This window comes from Nomascus leucogenys, chromosome 17, assembly GCF_006542625.1.
Source record: "Nomascus leucogenys isolate Asia chromosome 17, Asia_NLE_v1, whole genome shotgun sequence".
In the NCBI taxonomy this organism is placed as follows: Eukaryota; Metazoa; Chordata; class Mammalia; order Primates; family Hylobatidae; genus Nomascus; species Nomascus leucogenys.
In genome coordinates, this window is record NC_044397.1 from 6,008,319 (window position 1) to 6,029,548 (window position 21,230).

General features: G+C 41.6%; 1 protein-coding gene across 5 annotated transcripts in view; it reads left to right on the forward strand.

Annotated features, from left to right (window-relative positions):
- Window positions 1-3,020: 3,020 nt before the first annotated feature.
- Window positions 3,021-21,230, forward strand: part of UBR2 (ubiquitin protein ligase E3 component n-recognin 2) — a 129,287-nt gene continuing 111,077 nt past the window's right edge. For 4 of the 5 annotated variants that reach the window (XM_030797587.1, XM_030797589.1, XM_030797590.1 and 1 more), the window contains exons 1-2: window positions 3,021-3,413; window positions 12,872-13,131. In XM_030797587.1, the coding sequence (XP_030653447.1) occupies window positions 3,336-3,413; window positions 12,872-13,131 (338 nt within the window). In that variant the 5' untranslated portion in view covers window positions 3,021-3,335. The remainder of the gene's footprint in view (window positions 3,414-12,871; window positions 13,132-21,230) is intronic. The other variant, XM_003266262.3, reaches the window with a different exon arrangement.

The following is a 21,230-nucleotide window of genomic DNA, read 5'->3' on the forward strand; positions in this document are numbered from 1 at the left end:
ACAGACCCCATTCATATATTATGTCACCAAAACAATGCCTCATCTCGAGCAATTCACATCACCGACCCAGCCAACACAATCTGGGGCCAGGCAGCCACAGGGGGAATATACCCAAGCAACACCTGGTCTTATCCAGCACAAACTATAACCATCACCCGTACCCTAAAAACTGACTCCCAACAGGTTCTAGCCGAAATTAACACAACACCTCTCAGGTCCCTACTTCCGATTGTTTCTCATGCGCAAACATCAACAAACCCCCTCTTGCTGCGGTTCCACTATCTAGCTCCATAAACACAAGCAACTCCTCCCCCCCGACCACCGGCTTTGTAATCTCCCATGTCCTCCTCCTTGCCAACCTCAGTGTCCCTATTCCTACCTGTTACAACACCAGCTACCACCCCCCATCGCCCCACAATGTAACATAAAAACAAACTGTCACCCCCCCCAACTTTCCAGCTCCAGATGGCCTTTTAACGGCCATTAATTCCTCTATCCCTGGCCCCTGCATACCCACCACACTAGTCCCTCAACTCACATTGCTCTCCTTCTCTGAAGGCCTTCAAGCCTATCAGTTTGATCACCCTAAACCCAACTCTCCTGAGGACCGTCGGAAAAAAAGAGCAATCTTCCTACCTATCATGTTTGGAATCTCTCTAACAACCTCTCTCATAGGTACAGGACTAGGAGCCACCTCTTTAGGATACAGCGTATCCCAATTTTCAGATTTCCAAACCCAGATGCAGATGGCCATTGTGGAAACGGCTCAGTCTCTAGCCACCCTCCAACGACAAATCACATCTCTAGCTGGTGTCACCCTTCAAAACCGCCGCGCCATCGACCTACTCACAGCCGAGAAAGGCGGTACTTGCATCTTCTTACAGGAGAACTGTTGTTATTACATTAATGAGTCCCAAGTAATCGAAACTAGCATTAAAAACCTACATCAGATAAAACGTAAACTAATGAATGCTAGCACTACTCCCTCCCTTTGGGAAACCCTCAAAACCCCCCTCTTAGCTTGGTTCCTTCCCTTTTTAGGCCCCCAATGGGTATCCTCGCTTTCTGCGCACTACTCCCCTGCCTTGTTGTTTCTCTTCCATATCTAACCAAACATTTAACCAGCTTCTCCTCAGAAACTAGCCACCAGCGAGGACGGGACAGATTCCACAGACGGGCTCACAACCTGCTAACCCAAGCCAGTCATGACAACCGCCAACCAATTCCACAAATTTCTCAATGATCTCCGTGCCGACAGCTGGCTCATCGCCAACCCATCACTACCCCTCAACTGGCTCACGGCACTGGAGGATCTATACCTACAAGGAACATGACCCATGAACAACCCTGACAGTTCTCCCTGTGCCCCCTCCCCACAGCGCCCCCACTCAGCAGGAAGCAGCCAGATGAACCACGACGCCCATTTTCCCCCATTTAAGAAAACAAACAGGGAGGAATGTTAAGTAACATGGAGTACCTTAAAATGGCGCCGTACCTTAAGCTGGGGCCGGTTCCGGGTTCTTCTCCCCTCCTTGACAGGGCACTGTCCGAACCCGCCAAAGGAGGGCCAATCAGAAAGAAGCATCTCCCGCCTTCCTTTGGGCCCGCCCCTAGCCCAATCCACGTAGGCCCAAGGGATATAAAACCCAGCACACCAGCAGCCCTCTCTCTCTTCTCTTCCTTCTCCTTGCGTGGTGCCGCTCGATACCTCCAACAAAGATCTCTTGACTGCGACCGGTGTAGTTTGGTCTCCACCCGGCCCCTTTCAATTTCTTATTTCCTTTTTTAAAAAACTGGTTAATATCATAGTATTGGTTTAAAAAAAATCCCAAAACAACATAAACATAAACATGTCCTAAACCTGGTCTGGCTTAGAACTTTCCCCCCTATATGTAATTTACAACCTACTTCTGGGAATAAATTAACAAATTTGACAAAAGGTGTAAACAATTTTCTGACAAACTAGAGATTGAAGCTTCTAAGAAGCCCAGTCACCCAGCTGTCAGTCAAGAGTCTGCCTTTAACTAAACATAGTTTTCTTTGTAAGCTAGTCTAACAATGTTTACCTATTTCTTTTCTTTCTTTTTTTTTTGATACAGGGTCTCAGCTGTGTCACACAGGCTGGAGTGCAGTGGGCTGATCACAGCTCACGATGGCCTCAACTGCCTGGGGTCAAGCAATCCTCCTGCCTCAGCTTCCCGAGTAGCTGGGACTACAGGCACGCCACCACACCTGGCTAATTTTTTTATTTTTATCAAGAGGGTCTCGCTATGTTGTCCAAACTGGTCTCAAACTCCTGTGCTCAAGTAGTCTGCCCCCCTCGGCCTCTCAAAGTGCTGGGATTACAGGCATGAGCCACCAAGCTTGGTCTGATTATCTGTAGAAATTAAACGTCTCTATCAAGAGGAAATCTTTGAATTGGCCTAATAGACTCTTTTTCCTTTGCAGCGAGATTTGTGATAAAGTTTATAAGTGGTCATCACTAAAGTGTTTGAAAAATTTTTTAAAACATGTTTTAAACCTTCAAAAAACTGGGTAATGTTCACCTCCATTACTCGTATAAAGGATGAGGGTTCGATGGATGACAGGACATAGAACCACAGGAATAGAATGTAATTCATTCATTCCTTTGACAAGTATTTGAGTGGCTACCCTATGCCAGACTGGCAAGTCCTTGAGGGTCTACCACGTGCCAGGCAGTGTCCTTGAAGCTGGGGATACAAAAATGAACAAATGAGATTCGGAGACTAAAACTACACTTCCCACAGTATCTTGCTCTTTGGCTTTTTTCCAGGGGGCGCTACTTTCCACGACTCTCTTCCCATGATTCTCGTTGGGCAGAAAAGCCCCGCCCGCTTATCTGCCATTTAAGCCAGCGCCCCTTGGGAATGGACTACAACTCCCACAATGCATTCGAGGGGTACCGTATTAGGGCACCACCTCTTTCCCGGCTGTGCTGTACCTACAGCACCCAGAACTACAGTACCCAGAACGCTCCGCTTCGCCTCCTGGGTGTTATTGCCCGTTTCCCGGTGCAGGACGCGGTAGTGGCCAGCGAGAGTGTCAGGCCTGGGGTTTTCTGTGTCCTTTCCTGGGTCAGGGACGAGCCAGTGACTTGACTCTTGGGCGCTAAGCTTGGGAGGGAGCGCAGGAGGCCGCTGTTCTTCTTTTCCGGTTCACGTCACCCTTCTCTCCCTCTCTTGCTCCACCTGCAGCCACTTGGACGGCTCCGGGACTGATTGCCTGGGGCAGGGGTGGCAGTTGAGGCCGCCGGGGCCGAGGTGAGGCTGCAGCTCTCCGGGCGGCGGTAGCGCTGGGGAGGAGGAGGAGAGAAGATGGCGTCGGAGCTAGAGCCAGAGGTGCAGGCCATCGACCGGAGTTTGCTGGAATGTTCGGCCGAGGAGATTGCGGGGGTGAGTGGCGGGACCCGGGCGGGTGCGTCTGCCCCTCGCAGGCCGCGCCCGCGGGGAGGAACCGACTCCTGGACGTCCTGGAGCAGCCCGGCCCAGACTTGGGGAAACAGCTGTGCCGGCCCTCGCCTTGTGGGGTAATAGCCCGGGGAGGCCACCGATCCTGCCCCTCTCTCCATTTTCAACAGCTGCCAGAGCTGCGCTGTGCACTAACTACGTTTACTTTCCCTTTCTGCCCAGGAGAACCCAGGGCGCTTCCATCATACCTCCTTTCCCCCAGCCTCCCATTAAGTCTCCCAACACATGGGCCTTTGCCCTTTATATCAGCTCTTGGAAGAGGAGAAGAGACGCTTCTTTTGTTTTTGGTATAATCGCCCTACTTTATCTAGTTAATTGCTTTTCCTGAGACAAGCGGAGCCGTGTGCTCCTCCGACTAAGCATGCCACCCTAACCGAGCCCCTACTTTGTTTTTGGTACTGCCCCAGGCACCAAGAAGGCAAAGGACATTACCCTTCGTTATCCCTTTCAGTGCTATCTTTTTTTTTTTTTTTGCATCGGTTTGATTAGTTGACAACGTTGATGCATGTGTGGAAAGTTTACTGAGTATGAGAAAGTAGTCGTGGAGGCTGGGAAATTTTAAAAATATTTTTTCTAGGAATTAGGCGTAATTGGATGGAGAACAAATGTTATGTAACGTTGATAGAGCAGCTTTCAACAAATACTGTATAAGCTAAACGTGAGAATTGGTCACAGTGTAGTAGGAGCAGTTATGCTCCAAACGTAAAACCATTCAAACGCAGTATTGCATTAAAACTGTAATATGAATATGCTAGTGTAAATAGCAGAGTTGTAGAGTAATAAACTCGACGGCATCTTTCCCCAATAAGGACAGGGAACACCCATTAGAAGAGATTGCCCAGAATGACTGTGAATGGACCAAGACAGCTTGGGCCCCACCCCTAAGACCTCCAATTAAAAAGGCTGCTAGGAAGGGAGTGACCCGTGAATAAAAGTCAGCAATCTGAATGCTACGAACAAAATTTGGGATTGGGGGCACTGTGGAGCTGTTGGTCAGTGAATAGTTATTTTGCTTGAATTGGTGAGGACATTAAGTCCGGGTAGAAAGAAATGTCAGGAGTAGAGGTGAAAACTTTAAAGAAATACGTTGTTAAATGCTGAATCTTTGCTTATTTGGGTGTGTTTTGTTGTTTGTTTTTGTTTTTGAGACGGAGTTTCGCTTTCGATGCCCAGGCTGGAGTGCAATGGCGCGATCTCAGCTCACCGCAGCCTCCGTCTCCCGGGTTCAAGCGATTCTCCTGCCTCAGCCTCTCGAGTAGCTGGGATTACAGACATGCACCACCACCCCCGGCTAATTTTGTATTTTTAATAGGGTTGGGGTTTCTCCATGTTGGTCAGGGTGGTCTCAAACTCCCGACCTCAGATGATCCACCTGCTTGGGCCTCCCAAAGTGCTGGGATTACAGGCGTGAGCCACTGCGCCCTGCCTTGGTGTGTTTTTTAAACCTACTTACTTGTTTAGCCTAGGTCTGTTTTCATTTACTTTCTACTTAATGTTGCACAACTCAAGGAATTTCTGCCTTTCGTTTATCAGAGATTTGAAAAAAGAAAATGAAAGTAGTGTTACAAGTAAACTGTTAAATAATAATGACAGCTGTTTGCTCTCCATGCCTCTTCTAATTGATATCTGTTGCTTACCTCAAAGTACTGTTGTGGTTTTTTTCTCTCACTGAATTTTGTGTCTTGGCCCAGTGATACAGGGTACAAATTCCGTTATCCCATTCTAAAAGTGCAAACTATCAAGTGATTAGAGGTTCTTCAATTTTTAGAGGCTCCTGAGGAAACTGGTTATAAAAGTAGTGCTGGAGGCCAGTGCTCCTAGTTCTTGTTCAGTGAAATTCTCAAGCAGATGCAGTAGGGAAAAATCAAGGAAAATGCAACAAAAAATTATTAATTTGGACTTCATTTGAGTTTGTGAAGATCATAATCTGAGCTACATTTTACCCTGTTTGCTTTTTTTTGTTGTTTTTTTGAGACAGAGTCTTGCTCTGTCGCCAGGCTGGAGTGCAATGGCGCGATCTTGACTCACTGCAACCTCCGCCTCCGGGGTTCAAGTGATTCTCCTGCCTCAGCCTCCCGAATTACAGCTGGGATTACAGGCGTGTGCCACCACACCTGACTAATTTTTGTATTTTTAGTAGACACAGGGTTTCACCACGTTGTCCAGGATGGTCTCGAACTCCTGACCTCAGGTGATCCGTCTGCCTCGGCCTCCCAAAGTGCTGGGATTACAGGCGTGAGCCACTGCACACGGCCTACCCTGTTTACTTTTAAATGCCTTTCTGAACAATAAGTTTTTTTTAAAGTTTAGTCTGAAGGCCAACACAATTCTCTCAAATAGAGAAGATGCAAACTCTTTTTTTTTTTTCTTTTTTTGATAAGAGATGGGGTCTTACACTGTTGCCCAGACTAGAGTACAGTGACATAATCATAGCTCACTGTAGCCTTGACCTCCTAGGCTCAAGAGATCCTCCTACCTCGAAAACCAATATTAAAATATAAAATTCCTTCAACTATATAACCTTAATCTTGCCTTACTTTGTGAGGACTTTACTGTCTGTATTAAGTTAAAACACCTAACATTTAAAACTGTTTTTTCAGCTTAGGCTTCAGCTTTTTATCACACATTTAAATTAATAAAGTTTTCTCTTAGGTTGAAAGTACATTTTAGGGAAGAGAAACAAGTAGAGAAAACAGTGACTGCAGGCTTTAGACCTCTGTCATTGGTAATTTGTTAGGATCACCAACATTTAAAAATCACCTAATGAGCACTAGTGTCATCCTTTCCACATTTCATTTACATACCGCTTTTCTTATTCCTGTTATAAGGAGGAAGAACTTTTTGTGATCCCATCCATTCCAGCTAGTATGCCTCACAGAGAAAAGTATCTAAGCTGATTCTTTAATATTTGTAAGTTTAGGATATTACAGTGACCCTCTCTTCTCATTCTTTTTTCTTGTTAGAATTGATTCCATAAGTATGACTTTCCCAACACTTCTTGGCTCTGTTTACTTTCCATACTACATATAGTTACAGTATGTACCAATGAGTGATTACGGTTTTAAAAGTAAACATGCTGGACGTGGTGGCTCACGCCTGTAATCCCAGCACTTTGGGAGGCTGAGGCGGGCAGATCACAAGGTCAAGAGATAGAGACCATCCTGGCCAACATAGTGAAACCCTTTCTCTACTAAAACTACAAAAATTAGCCGGGCATGGTGGTGCACCCCTGTAATCCCAGCTATTCGGGAGGCTGAGGCAGGAGAGTTGCTTGAACCCAGGAGGCTGAGGTTGCAGTGAGCCGAGATCGCGCCACTGCACTCAGCCTGGGCGAGAGAGCGGGACCCCGTCTTTTTCCCTGAGTATAAAAGAAATACAGGTTGGGAGTACTGACTCATGCCAGTAATCCCAGCTATTTGGGAGGCTGAGGTGGGAGGACTGCTTAAGTCTAAGAGTTTGAGACCAGCCTGGGCAACATAGCTATACCCTGTCTCTACTGGAAAAAAAAAAAAAAAAAAAAAGCTGGGTGTGGTGGCATGAACTTGCAGTCCTAGCTACTCAGAAGGCTAAGCGGGGAGGATCGCTTGAGCCCAGGTGTTAGAAGTTACAGTGAGCTATGATCATGCCACTGTACTCCATCTTGGGTGATAGAGTGAGACCCTGTCTTCAAAAAAAAATTTTTTTTTAATAATGAATTCGTTAAGTTTTATGTAGAGTTTTAGGTCTGTATTGGTTATCTTTTTGCTGTACATTTTTTAAACCGTTTTATTGAGATGTAACTCACATACTGTACAGTTCAATTCAGTGGTTTTTAGTATATTCAGAGTTGTGCAATCATCACTATGATCAATTTTAGGATATTTTTATCACCCCAAAAAAGAAATCCTGTACCTATTGGCAGTCACTTCTCATTGGCACCTAAACTCCCGAGGTCTAATCAACTACTAATTTTTGTCTCCTTAGATTTGCCTGGATATTTCATATAAATGGAATTCAACATATTCTCATTTGTGGCTGACTTCTTTCTCTTAGGATAGTGTTTTAAATATTTATCCATGTTGGGCCAGGCGCGGTGGCTCACACCTGTAATTCCAGCACTTTGGGAGGCCAAGGCAGGTAGATCACAAGGTCAGGAGATTGAGACCATCCTGGCTAACATGGTGAAACTCCGTCTCTACTAAAAATACAAAAAATTAGCAGGGCATGGTGGCGGGCGCCTGTAGTCCCAGCTACTTGGGAGGCTGAGGCAGGAGAATGGCGTGAACCCGGGAGGTGGAGCTTGCAGTGAGTCAAGATCATGCCACTGCACTCCAGCCTGGGCGACAGAGTGAGACTCCGTCTCAAAAAAAAAAAAAAAAAAAAATTTATCCATGTTGTACCATGTAAAGATTGAGTATCGTTACGCTTGCCACCAGAAGTGTTTTGGATTTTGGATTTTTTTTGGATTTCAAAATATTTGCAGTTATACCAGTTCAGCATCCTTAATCCGAAATCCAAATGTTCCAATGAGCACTTCTTTGAGCATCGTGTGGGCATGCAAAGTTTCAGATTTTGGATCATTTTGGATTTCACATTTTCAAATTAGGGATGCTCAACCTGTGTCAGTAATGCATTCTTTTTTATTGCCAAGTGGCATTCCTTTGTATAGATAAACTATATATTATTTATCTGTTCATCAGTTGGTGAATATTTGGGTTGTTTCTACTTTTTGGGTATTATGAATCATGTTGCTGTGAACATTTTTTACAAATTTTTGTGGGGACCTATGTTTTTGTTTCTCTTGGGTATATACATACCTAGAAGTGAAATTGGTGGATCGTATGTTAACTATTTTGAAGAACTGCCAGATTTTTCCAAAGCAGTTGCATTGTTTTACATTCCCACCAGTAGTGCATGAGAGTTCCGATTTCTCCACATCCTTGCCAACACTTGTTTTTGCATGTGTTTTGATTACAGCCATTCTTTTGGGTGTTGTGCCTTCTCATTGTGGTTTTGATTTGCATTTCCCTCATGAGTCAATGTTGAACATCTTTTTATGAGCTTATTGGCCATTTTTATATCTTCTTTGCCCATTTTCAATTAGTCCTTTAACCTATTAAATTTCTGTATTATTTTTATTTGTAAATACTCTCCTTAATTTGTAGAGCTCTTAATATAATTTATTTAAATTTTTTCTCAATATATTCTCCAAAACTCCCAATTGAGCACTATTGTTTTTATGGTTATGAGCACTAGTTGTTTTATGATTAACTTACATGTTGCTTATCCTTGTTTGAAAGCAAAACCAAAAGTAGTTAAAGGATACAATTTTAATTGGGTATAGAATAATAGAGACTGTAATAAAAGGTTAACCTCTAGGGATTCTTTCATTTTTCATTTCATTTTTATTTTATTGTACTTGCTTTCTATCCCAAGGCTTAAATTTAGTATTCAGTAGAGGGAAAGCTCCTGGAAACATTGTCATAACATGTTTACTTTAGAGGAATGAGTTGACAGTTTCTTTACTTCCCTTAAGAGGGACTTCTAATAAGATAGTGAATGCTTATTACTCTCTTGTGCCACATGGGTGTGACAGCTACAAGTGTCTGAAATAAAGACAAATTAAAATGCCAACCAAACTGGAAATCTCAATTTTTCATGTTGAAGAAACAGTTGCAGTTAGCATATGTTAGTGAGAACTAATATGAAAAGCTATAGATTTTATTCTTTGGGGAAATGTGTGAGCTACTTCTGAAAGACGGTCATAAATTTTTCTTTGTATATAAAGTATGTATGTTTAATCAGCTTAAAGTGCCCGTAATAGAGCCCAAATCTTTTAGGTGATTGTGAATTTTTCATATAATGATAGTAAAGTTTTTGGTTTTGAGACGGAGTCTCACTCTGTCCTCCAGGCTGGAGTACAGCGGTGCGATCTAGGCTCACTGCAACCTCCGCCTCCTGAGTTCAAGCCATTCTTTTGCCTCAGCCTCCCAAGTAGCTGGGATTACAGGCGTGCACCACCACTCTTGGCTAATTTTTGTATTTTTAGTAGAGATGGGGTTTCACCATGTTGGCCATGGTGGTCTTGAACTCCTGGCCTCAAGTGATCTGCCCACCTTGGCCTCCCAAAGTGCTGGGATTACAGGCGTGAGCCACGGCGCCCAGGAGTAGTAAAGATTTTAAAAATGGGGAGCATATGCGTGCCTTTCTTGGACCAGACTTTTACGTCTTGTTATTTATAATAATATGTAATAAAGAGTGAAATACTTGCTTGTTTTACTAATAATATTTTTATGTAAAGTGGCTAGTTTTTTTGGTTGGTTGTTTGTTTTTTGAGACAGGATCTCACTCTGTCACTCAGGCTGAAGTGCAGTGGCATGATCATGCCTCACTGAAACCTCAATCTCTGGGGCTCAAGTGATCCTGAGGTGGGAGGATCCTCCCACCTCAGCCTCCTGAGTAGCTGGGACTACAGGTGTGCACCACCATGCCCAGCTAATTTTCTTTTATTTTTAGTAGAGATGGGGTTTTGCCATATTGCCCAAGTTAGTCTCGAACCTCTGAACTCAAATGAGCCAACCGCCTTGGCCTCCCAAGTGCTGGGATTACAGGCATGAGCCACCACTGGGCCTGGCCGATTTTTTTTTTTTTTTTCTTAACCAGAAGCTGATACTATTGTCTGAATTTTTGTTGAAGAAATCTATGAACAAATTTGCTCTCTTGTTACAGTCACTAGACTACATAATTTTTTTTTAGAAAGCATCCCTTCTAGCCTGTAGTCCCAGCTACTCAGGAGAGCTGAGGCAGGAGAATGGCTTGAACCTGGGAGGCGGAGCTTTCACTGAGCCGAGATTGCGCCACTGCACTCCAGCCTGGGCGACAGAGCGAGACTCCATCTCAAAAAAAAAAAGAAAGCATCCCTTCTAAAGCAACCTTTCATTCTTGTATTGAAATTCTGCAACAGTGAAGTTTTACAGGAATGGGAACATAAAATATGAGGAAAAAAACTGGTTTTTAAATAAAATCTTTCAATATGTTGTAAATTAAAATAGTCTGAAGCACTTTCTAGGATCATGGAGGTGAATTATTTTGGTCTTATTGCTTAATTTTTCGTTCATGAAGAGTAAATTGAATCCCAGCACCTTTGGGAGGCCGAGGTGGGCGGATCACCTGATGTCAGGAGTTTGAGACAAGCCTGGTCAACATAGTGAAACCTTATCTCTACTAAAAATACAAAAATTAGCCAGGTGTGGTGGTGCACACTTGTAACCCCAGCTACTCAGGAGGCTGAGGCAGGAGAATCAGTTGAACCTGGGAGGTAGAGGTTGAAGTGAGCCGAGATCGTACCACTGCACTCCAGCCTGGGCGACAGCACGAGACTCAAAAAAAAAAAAAACGCTTAGGATCATTTGACTACGTTCATTCTTGTTTTGGTTTGCTGACAATGGGTGAAAAATGAGACATTTACCTTTGAATGAGGCCAAAAAAGAGGTCTTTTAGCTCAAAGAATAAGATTCTAGTATGCTTGTTGAGGACTCTGCTTTTTCTTTTTTCTTTTTTTAAAACTTGTCCTCTTTATAATTACTGAGCTTAAAGGATGTGTATGTATATATAAAATTTTGATTGAGTCACTCTGAAGGGAGAGAATACTTAAAGCCTGTAGGATTGTCTCGTAAGAAATGCTGCTGCTGCTGCTGTTTTAGTTTTATTTTTATTTTTATTTTCCCTAACCACTTGGCCACCAGGGAAGAAATGCTGTTGTTTTGAAAGTAATTTAGTCTCTTTCCTACTTGCATAATGTAAACACAACAATGTTAGTAATATTTGGAAAATAGTTTAGTTTCACTTTAAGCATGAAAACTCTTTCACCGTTTTTGGTTATAAGCTTCTATCCAGTCCCTTAACTTATGAACAAAATTTTTACATTTTTAGTAAAAGTTCTCTGAAAAACAGAAATTGACTAGAAAGTTAATATACATCACCTCGTGTATATTTAAAATCTCTGTATGTTGTTTTTAGAAGGAGTGGTCTGAAGAATATACAAGTAATAGCTAAAATGAAGACCTTATGTTGACTTCTTATGATGTTAGATATCACTTGAACATACTCTTTTTTTTTTTTAAATAAAAATGTAACTGGAATTTAGGTGGTAATCCATAGGTAAACATTGGAGGTTTTTTTAAATTTCAGCTTTTACTTTAGATTTAAGGAATACATGTGCAAGTTTGTTACATGAGTATATTGCACCCGGGTACTGAGCATAGTACCCAATAGGTAGTTTTTCAACCCACTTCCCCGTTCCTCTTTCTCACCATCTGTGGGTTTTGTTCACGGTTCAGTTAACTGAATTCTAGCAGAAGTGAGTCGGTTTTTTTTTGTTTGTTTGTTTGTTTTTTTGTCCTTTGAGACAGACTCTTGCTCTGTCACCCAGGCTGGATCTTGGCTCACTACAACCTCTGCCTCCAGGGTTTAAGCGATTTCTCCTGCCTCAGCCTCTCGAGTAACTGGGATTACAGGCATGTGCCACCACGCCCAGCTAATTTTTATATTTTTAGTAGAGAAGAGACTTCACCATGTTGGCCAGGCTGGTCTTGAACTCCTGACCTCAGGTGATCCGCTTGGCCTGGCCTCCCATAGTGCTGGGAAGCTTTTCAGATTTTTTGGTGTGGATACCCAGATTGAGCTAAAATAGGGAAATGGAGAAAATAACAGATTTTGGTGGAGCATGCAGGGGAGATGATGCATTCAGTTATTGAGTTGGTGCCTATGAGATCTAAGTAGAATCATGCTTTAAAATTTGTTTTTAGTGGGGAGAGCAAACGGAAAAGGCCTTATAGAGAGAGGTTGATCAGAGAAAGAAGGCATAATTGGTACAACAGTCTCTTGTGGGCTGACTTATTCATAAGAGACTGGTATATAAACTTTTTTATGAATCATTAAGAAATGTGTATTGGCTGTTCATGTTCACCGTACATATTGGCTGTTCATGTTCACCGTACACTCTTCCTATGGACAAACTGACGTGAGAATTCATATCACAATGAGAATAACATTTGAGCAAAGCATTAGGAAGGACGTCAGATGAGCTCAATGGTTCATGTCTTATATAATGATTTCTTGTAATTGTTTTCTGGTACTGCCTAGAGAAGGTTGCTTCAAGAGTCATTTTGCAGGGAAGGAAGGGGGCTTTTTTCATTTTAATTTTACTTACACTTAAAAGTAGGATTTAAACATACTTGACATTTTAATAGATTAAATTTCTAACGTACGGTGGTGAGTGTTGTAAACAAAATATTTTAATATGCTTTTGTCATTATTTTTGTACCTAAAAGAAAGTAGGGTAAATTTGTTCAAATTAGTTTGTTGGTGTTTAAAACCATTTCTTCTTTTTTCTTCTTTTAAAGAAATGGCTGCAAGCAACTGACCTCACTAGAGAAGTGTACCAGCATTTAGCCCACTATGTACCCAAAATCTACTGCAGGGGTCCCAACCCTTTTCCACAGAAAGAAGACATGCTGGCACAGCATGTTTTGTTGGGACCAATGGAATGGTACCTTTGTGGTGAAGATCCTGCATTTGGATTTCCAAAACTTGAGCAAGCAAACAAACCTTCTCATCTTTGTGGTCGTGTTTTTAAAGTAGGAGAGCCTACATATTCTTGCAGGTAAAATATTTTAATTTTCTTTCTAGGAGGCTCTTGTTTTATTTGACCTCTTTTTTTCCCTGGAACTTTAAAGTTTTTGTTTAAAAATTATGAAATACCATATCTGCTTAAAAATCCGTATTACAAATACATGCTATTTAATAAATAATTAAAGCAGATATTTTTATAATTATTCTTGATAAAAAAATCTTGTCACCAGCATTTTCGAAGCCCACTGTGTGCTTTCTTCCTTCCCCCATAATTAACTGACATCTTGACTCTTGAAATAATCACTTTCTTGCTTTTCTTGATATTTTTTAGTTACAGTAATTCTGATGTTCAAATTGCCATAGATTTGGCTAGTGAGAGCCCCGTCACACCAGCTTGTCTTTTGCACATGCCTTCATTAGTTTGTGAGTGCTTCTTTCCTTTCTGGCACAACAAGATGCCCCCAGCTCACTTTGTACTTGCTCTGACCCATATATAGAATCAGCTATTTCTTTAAAGATTTTTCTTTCATTTGGGAATGGTAGTTAGAAACCAAGATCTGGGTGCTGTATGCATTTACTGCTGTTAGGAAGACTTTTTCTTTTTTAAATTTCTTGGTGAAAATTAAGTATACAAGGGTAGAAGATGGAGAATAAAGTGTCTTGTCCCCTTTTTGACTATCCTATTTTCCAGAATTAATCATTGTTAACATTTTCCCATATATCATTTCAGAAATTTTCCTTTTTTTTTTTTTTTTTTGAGATGGAGTCTTGTCTTGTCACCCAGGCTGGAGTGCAGTGGCGCGATCTCAGCTCACTGCAACCTCCACCTGCCAGGTTCAAGCAATCCTCCTGCCTCAGCCTCCCGACTAGCTGGGATTACAGGCGTAGCCCACCACCATGCCCAGTTAATTTTTGTATTTTTAATAGAGATGGGGTTTCACCATGTTGGCCAAGCTGGTCTCAAACTCCTGACCTCAGATGGTCCACCTGCCTTGGCCTCCCGAAGTGCTGGATTACAGGCATGAGCCACTGTACCCGGCCTCTTTCAGAAATTTTCTTTGTGTATATAGGCCAAGATATATGGCAATTTTAAACCTACATACATAAATACAGATGAGAATATGTTACATATACTGAGCTAAATTTTCTTTTCTGTATTTAACCATAGCTTAACAGCTTTCCGTATCAGCTTGTGTAGCTAAATAATATTCTTTTGTGTGGATGTGTTGTTGATGGAGACATTATTTAACTTTTTCCTTTAAACTTTTTCCTGTAAAACTTAAATTTAATAAGCTAATTTTGGTGAAAGCCTCTGGGTATCTATGGTGGTTTTATTTGTTAGTGTATTTAGAATATCAATAGAGAACAGTATATATATTGAAAAACTATTAGACCTAGTTTTTTGTTTGCTATTACAGAAACCACTTTGAATATTCTGTTGATGTTTGGAGCAGTAGACCTAGTTGAACCTCATAATTTACAGATAGGAAATTGAGACCCCATTGTTCAGTAATGTTCTTTGTATTAATAGGATCTAGTTCCAAATTATTCATTTGTATATCTTGTCTTTTAATCTTCAATCTGGAATGTTTCCTCAGTTTTTCTGTGACTTTCGTGATCTTGACGCTTTTGAAGATTACAGACCAGTTATTTTGTCAATGTCCCCTCAATTTGGGTTTGTCTGGTTTTCATAATTAGATTCAAGTTGCATCTGTGACAGGAATGCCACGGAAATCATGTTTTAACCCTGTCAGGTGGTATATATGATTTTGATTAGTTCTACAACTGGTGATATTGATCACTTGATTAAAGGGATGTCTGTAAGACTTCTCCACTGTAATGTTACTCTTTTCCCCTATGTGATCAATAAGTATGTTGCTGGGAAGTACTTTGAGACTATTAAGTATCCTCTTCATTATCAAACTTTCAATTTATTTATTTATATCAGTATTTGTGGGGTCTCATTATTATGCTCAAATTGTCCTAGATTTGGTCAATAGGAGCCCCTTCAAGCTATCTTTGTTCTTTTTCGTATCTCTATCATCCTTTGAGCTCTTTTTCTTTTCCTTTCCTTTTCCCTTCTGTTTTTTCTTTTCATCCTGGTACAACAAGATGTGCCAGGCAATCTTGAGCTTTCTCCTGCCCCAACCCTGAAATCAACCATTTTGCCAAGGATCCTGGTTCTTTGTAGTGGAAAATGGTGTTTACAAATAAGATGGTATGTGTGCATGTTGCTGTTGGTGTTATAACTCTCAGGCTGTCTCAGTGGAGCTTTATTTTATACCTATCTGTATAAATGTATTGAAATAGATATTGAAAACCATGCATCTGTAGTGATCTCTCCCATTCCCATCTAAGGTTCTTTCTAGTTTTCTTCCTTTGCGTATTTTTAATTTCCTTCTCTGACAAGAGAAAACCTGATTCTCATTTTCCTCAAAATATTTGCTTATTTAATTATTCCCCTGTATGCAACCATTCTGCTGCTGCTGCTGCTGCCCAACTCTCTGCATAATTGCCCCTCTTTACCCCATTTGTATTTTGTGTTCAGTACTGGGCCACAGTGGCCTTTCCCTTTTTTTTTTTTTGAGATGGAGTCTCACCCCGTAGCCCAGGCTGGATTGTAGTGGCATGATCTCGGCTCACTGCAACCTCTGCCTCCCGGATTCAAGCAATTCTCCTGTCTCTGCCTCCCTAGTAGATGGGACTACAGGCGCACACTGGCTAATCTGTGTATTTTTAGTAGGGATGGGGTTTCACCACATTGGCCAGGCTTGTCTCGAATTCCTGACCTCAAGTGATCCACCTGCCTCAGCCTCTCAAAGTGCTGGGATTAAAAGCCTGAGCCAGTGTGCCCGGCCTCCCTCCTGTTTTGTTAGGGCAGATCCAAAGTAAGCCTTGTTCTGGGATGTATAGTTTTTCTCATTTGCGGGGGTCCCACAAGTAACAGAGACACTCTGATCACGTAAGTAATGCCAGGGATTTAGAGGTTACCTCCCAGGAAACCAGATCAAAGACCAGCCAGGTTCTTTATTACATTGTTGAGAGGGTGAGATCCTTTGTGTGTAGTACTTTACACAATACTTGGCACACAGTAAACTCATAGTAAATGGCCATGCTGGGTGCTGGGGATGAATATCTCATTTTAAAAGTAGGTGTTTCCATGAAACCCAGAGCCCTGGTAAAATGACACAGAGTCTGTTATTTGGAAAGATGAAATATGGTTATTGGAATTCTAGGGAGGTTTCTAAACTAGACCCTTCAGGATAAAGGTGACTGATATCCATAATGCGGAAGGTTTCTTTAATGAGAAAGAATGATATTAAAGGATCTTTTATATATAGTATTTAGGAAAAGGATTTGTGAAGGGCATAGATTAGTTTTGCCATGGGGAGTTATTTGTTCATAGTTTCTAAAATTGTGTTGGTCACAAATTATTTTTCTGAAGTCTCCATGATGTCAGAAAAAAGCCATCTGGGTGTTCGTAGGCAGTAAGCTACTTTTTATGTACTCCATTAGGAAAAGAGTGGTCAAACTTAGCACTTGTTATTCGTTATTAAATAGAAATGGTTTTAGGGTGTAAAAAATCTTAGTGGGCAAAAATCTAGTGTTGATTTTGACAATTGTATACTTTGACATTTTGTATAACCATTAAGAAAAATAAAACGAGTAGAATATGAAATCATACTTTCATGAGTTAAGTTTTTAGCTTAATACTTCTTTTAAGATACAGAGAAGTAAGGTTTCATCCCCCTGTTTTTTTAGTATAGTTAAATTGAGAACATTCTTTTTTAACATTTAAAAACGTATTACATGAATGTTATAGATAACCAGAAATCGGCATTGGGGGCGGGGGGGCTTATGCTGCCATCAGGAGTGTTTTTGTTTCTAGATAGTATTTTATGATGCTTTATTAACTATTAAATAATTTTGCATAGGCTTTTTTTTTTACTTTAATACTGGTTTGTATTGGTATATAATAATTGTACATATTTATGGGGTATATGTAATTTTGATACATGCACATAAGGTGTAATGATCAAATCAAGGTAACTAGGATATCCATCACCTTGAACATTTATCATTTCTGTTGGGATGTTTTAACTCTGATTCTGTTGGTCATGACAGTTGAGATTATGCTAAAAATGATAAACAACTCTACAATCCCAAAGACTTTATGTACCAAGATATATTTATTACTCAGACTGTGTGACCAATTCAGATGAGTGGGGTGATAAGTAGAGGTTCTGCTCCAGGTAGTTTTTTCACACCATCTTATGTTTCCATAAGCTTAGTGTAATGCTTTCAAGGTTCACCACAGCAGGAACAGAATAGAGCTGGCAGATCATGCTCAGCAAATAAATGCTTTGTCTCAGAAATCATGATCTTACCCAAATCCCATTAGGCAAAACTAGGCCTAATGCCTCTGTCCAGCTACAGAACAGGTCGGGAAAGTGTAATTCTCCTGAGTCTCAGGGATATATGAAACTAGGATGTGGATGAGCATTAGAAGTGTCTTTAGCAATGATTTTTTTACGTTTTTTTTTTTTTTTCCCTGAATCATTAGGATAAAATGAAGTAACGTGTGTGAAAGCACATAGGTAACTATAGATATGTGTGAGGTTTTTTTTAATTGAATAGTCTTCTTCATATAAATTACTGAACCATGAGTAATATCTCAAGCAGAGCGGTGCAGATAGTTCCAGTTCCTTTTCTGTCTGGAAGTAATAAAGCTCTCATATGGAAGACCTACGTATTTCCATGAAGAGGGGTTGTTCTTTCAGTTTCTTGCTTTTTAAAAAACTTGAAGTCTTTTCTCTACTTAAAATACAAAAATTAGCTGGGCATGGTGGCTCATGCCTGTAATCCCAGCTACTCAGGAGGCTGAGGCAGGGGAATTGCTTGAACCCAGGAGGCGGAGGTTGCAGTGAGCCGAGATCATGCCATTGCACTCCAGCCTGGGCGACAAGAGCAAAACTCCATCTCAAAAAAAAAAAACAACACACACACACACACACAAAAAAAAACTTGAAGTCTTGATCTCTTGCAGGATTCTATTTTAAAACTGAGTGTTAGGCTGTTTTTGCATTGCTATAAGGAAATACCTGGCCGGGCGCGGTGGCTCACACTTGTAATCCTAGCACTTTGGGAGGCCGAGGCGGGCGGATCACGAGGTCAGGAGATCGAGACCACGGTGAAACCCCATCTCTACTAAAAATACAAAAAATTAGCCGGGCGTGGTGGCGGGCGCCTGTAGTCCCAGCTACTCGGAGAGGCTGAGGCAGGAGAATGGCGTGAACCCGGGAGGCGGAGCTTGCAGTGAGCTGAGATTGCACCACTGCACTCCAGCCTGGGCGACAGAGCGAGACTCTGTCTCAAAAAAAAAAAAAAAAAAAAAAATACCTGAGGCTGGATAATTCATAAAGAAAAGAGGTTTAATTGGCTCACAGTTCTGCAAGGCTCTACAAGCATGGCATAAACATTTGCTCAGCTTCAGGTGGGGACCTCAGGAAGCTTACAGTCATGGCTGAAGGGGAAAGGGAAGCAGGCACATCACATCACGCAGGAACAAGAGGTGAGGAGGAGGTGCCACACTTTTAAACAACCAGAGCTCACAAAAACTCACTATTGGGAGAACAGCACCAAGAGGACGGTGCTAAACTTTCATAAGAAATCCCTCCCATGATTCAGTGACCTCCCACCAGGCCCCACCTCCAACATTGGGGATTACAATTCAACATGAGATTTAGAGGGGACACAGATCCAAACTATATCAAGCTATTTCTTTATAATGTGAATAGTCCAGAGATTGGAATCAATGTTGTGTTAGTTTTAAAACCATTGGTTATTTCTTTTTTTGAGACAGAGTCCCACTCTGTCGCTTAGTCTAGAGTACAGTGGCATGATCATAACTCACTGCAGCCTCCAACTCCTGGGCCCAAGTGTTCCTTCCAAGTAGCTAGAACCATAGGCATATGCCACCATGCTCGGCTAACTTTTGTATTTTTGTAGAGACAGAGTTTCCCTATGTTGCCCAGGCTGGTCTCCAACTCCTGGACTCAAGAGATCCTCCCACCTTGGCCTCCCAAAGTGCTGGGATTACAGGTGTGAACCACTGCACCTGGCTGGCATGTGTGATACATGCTGAAATTATACTGTGTATATTAGACACATCTGAATGAAATTATACTATGTGTATTATAATTGTGGCTTACATTTTTTCACTTAACAGTGTGTTTTGGAGATCTTTTCATGTCAATATATATAAATCTACCTCATTCTTTATAACTTTTTCATAGTAAGGACAGGCTGTAGTTTATTTGATTGACCTAATAATGAAATTAGAAATGGAGATTTCTAGGTTTTTTTTTTCTGTAGCAAACAATGCTGCAAGGAATACCCTGCACATGTTTGTGTACATGTCTTTGTACATGTTTCAGTAAATACCCAGAGGTAGAATTTTAATTCTGTATGTTATCATGGGGCCTTCAGTATAATGGAATTTCCCTCGTCTACACTGCTCTCTCTGACCTGGGAAAATGCAGTAAATATCTTCTAGATAATTTAGATTTCTGTAGTTGTCTAAAATGAGTGTTATGTTCTTAATTTGGAGATTTGTGATTATTTATTCAGTTTGGTGCAGAATGAAATGTAGAAGTACATGGGGGTATCATCAACTTGGCATGTAGCTAGCTGCGTTTGCCTAGATGGTAAGAAATAATAGAACCATAAAGGCTTTGGGGTAATCCCTTCAGGTAGGAAACTCAAATTTATATTACTAAAATTTTATCTCTTGGTCCCTCTGTGAGTTTTGAGTGTTTTTTCTTAAGGGAAAATTTACATATGTCAAAAGACAAATCTTAATTGTACTTTTTTTTTTTTTTTTTTTGAGACAGTCTCATGCTGTTGCCCAGGCTGGAGTGTAGGGGCGTGATCTTGGCTCACTGCAGCCTCCGCCTCCTGGGTTCAAGCGATTCTCCTGCCTCAGCCTCCCGAGTAGCTGGGACTACAGATGTGCGCCACCACGCCCTGCTAATTTGTTTTGTATTTGTAGTAGAGACAGGGTTTCACCACGTTGGCCAGGATGGTCTCGAGCTCCTGACCTCGTGATCTACCCACCTCGGCCTCTCAAAGTGCTGGGATTACAGGTGTGAGCCACCGCGCCCGGCCTTAATTGTACATCTTTGACAGTAGTTAACCTTATGTAATTTATGTATTGTCAAGATAGACAACTTTCCTGTCTCACTAGAAATTTCCCTGTCATTGGCTCCAGCCCCCTAGGTAACCACTGTGTTGATATTGTCACCTTAGATTACCTTGGGTGGTTCTAGAATTTTTTTTTTTTTTTTTTTTTTTTTTTTTTTTTTTGAGACAGGGTTTTGCTCTGTTGACCAGGCTGGAGTGCAATGGCGTGATCATGGCTTACTGCAGCCTCAACTTCCCAGGTTCAACCTTTCCTCCTGCCTCAGCCTCCCAAATAGCTAGGATCACATGTGTCTGTCACTATGCTGACTAATTTTCTTTTTCCTTTTTTTTTCCTCCGAGACAGAGTCTCACTCTGTCGCCCAGGCTGAAGTGCAATGGCATGATCTCAGCTCACTGCAACCTCTGCCTTCTGGGTTCAAGCAATTCTCCCACCTCAGCCTCCTGAGTAGCTGGGATTACAGGCACGCACCACCATGCCCAGCTAATTTTTGTATTTTTTAGTAGAGACCAGGTTTCACCATGTTGGCCAAGCTGGTCTCAAACTCCAGGCCTCAAATGATCCGGCCACCTCGGCCTCCCAAAGTGTTGGGATTACAGGCATGAGCCACTGTGCCCGGCCATCCTGGCTAATTTTTTGAAGAGACAAGGTCTCACTTTGCTGCCCAGGCTGATCTTGAACTCCTGGGGTCAAGTGATGCTCTCCCCTAAGCCTCCCAAAGTGTTGTGATTACAGGTATGAGCTACTGCGCCCAGCCTGGTTCTAGATCTTATAAAAATGAAATTGTAGTCCTTTTGTGCCTGGCTTAGCATAATGTCTGTCAGATTTATCTATGACGTAATGATTATTAGAAGTTGGTTCCGTTTTATTGCTGAGTGTGTTTCATTGTATAAATATGCCACAGTTGCCCACAATCTGTTGTTCTGTGG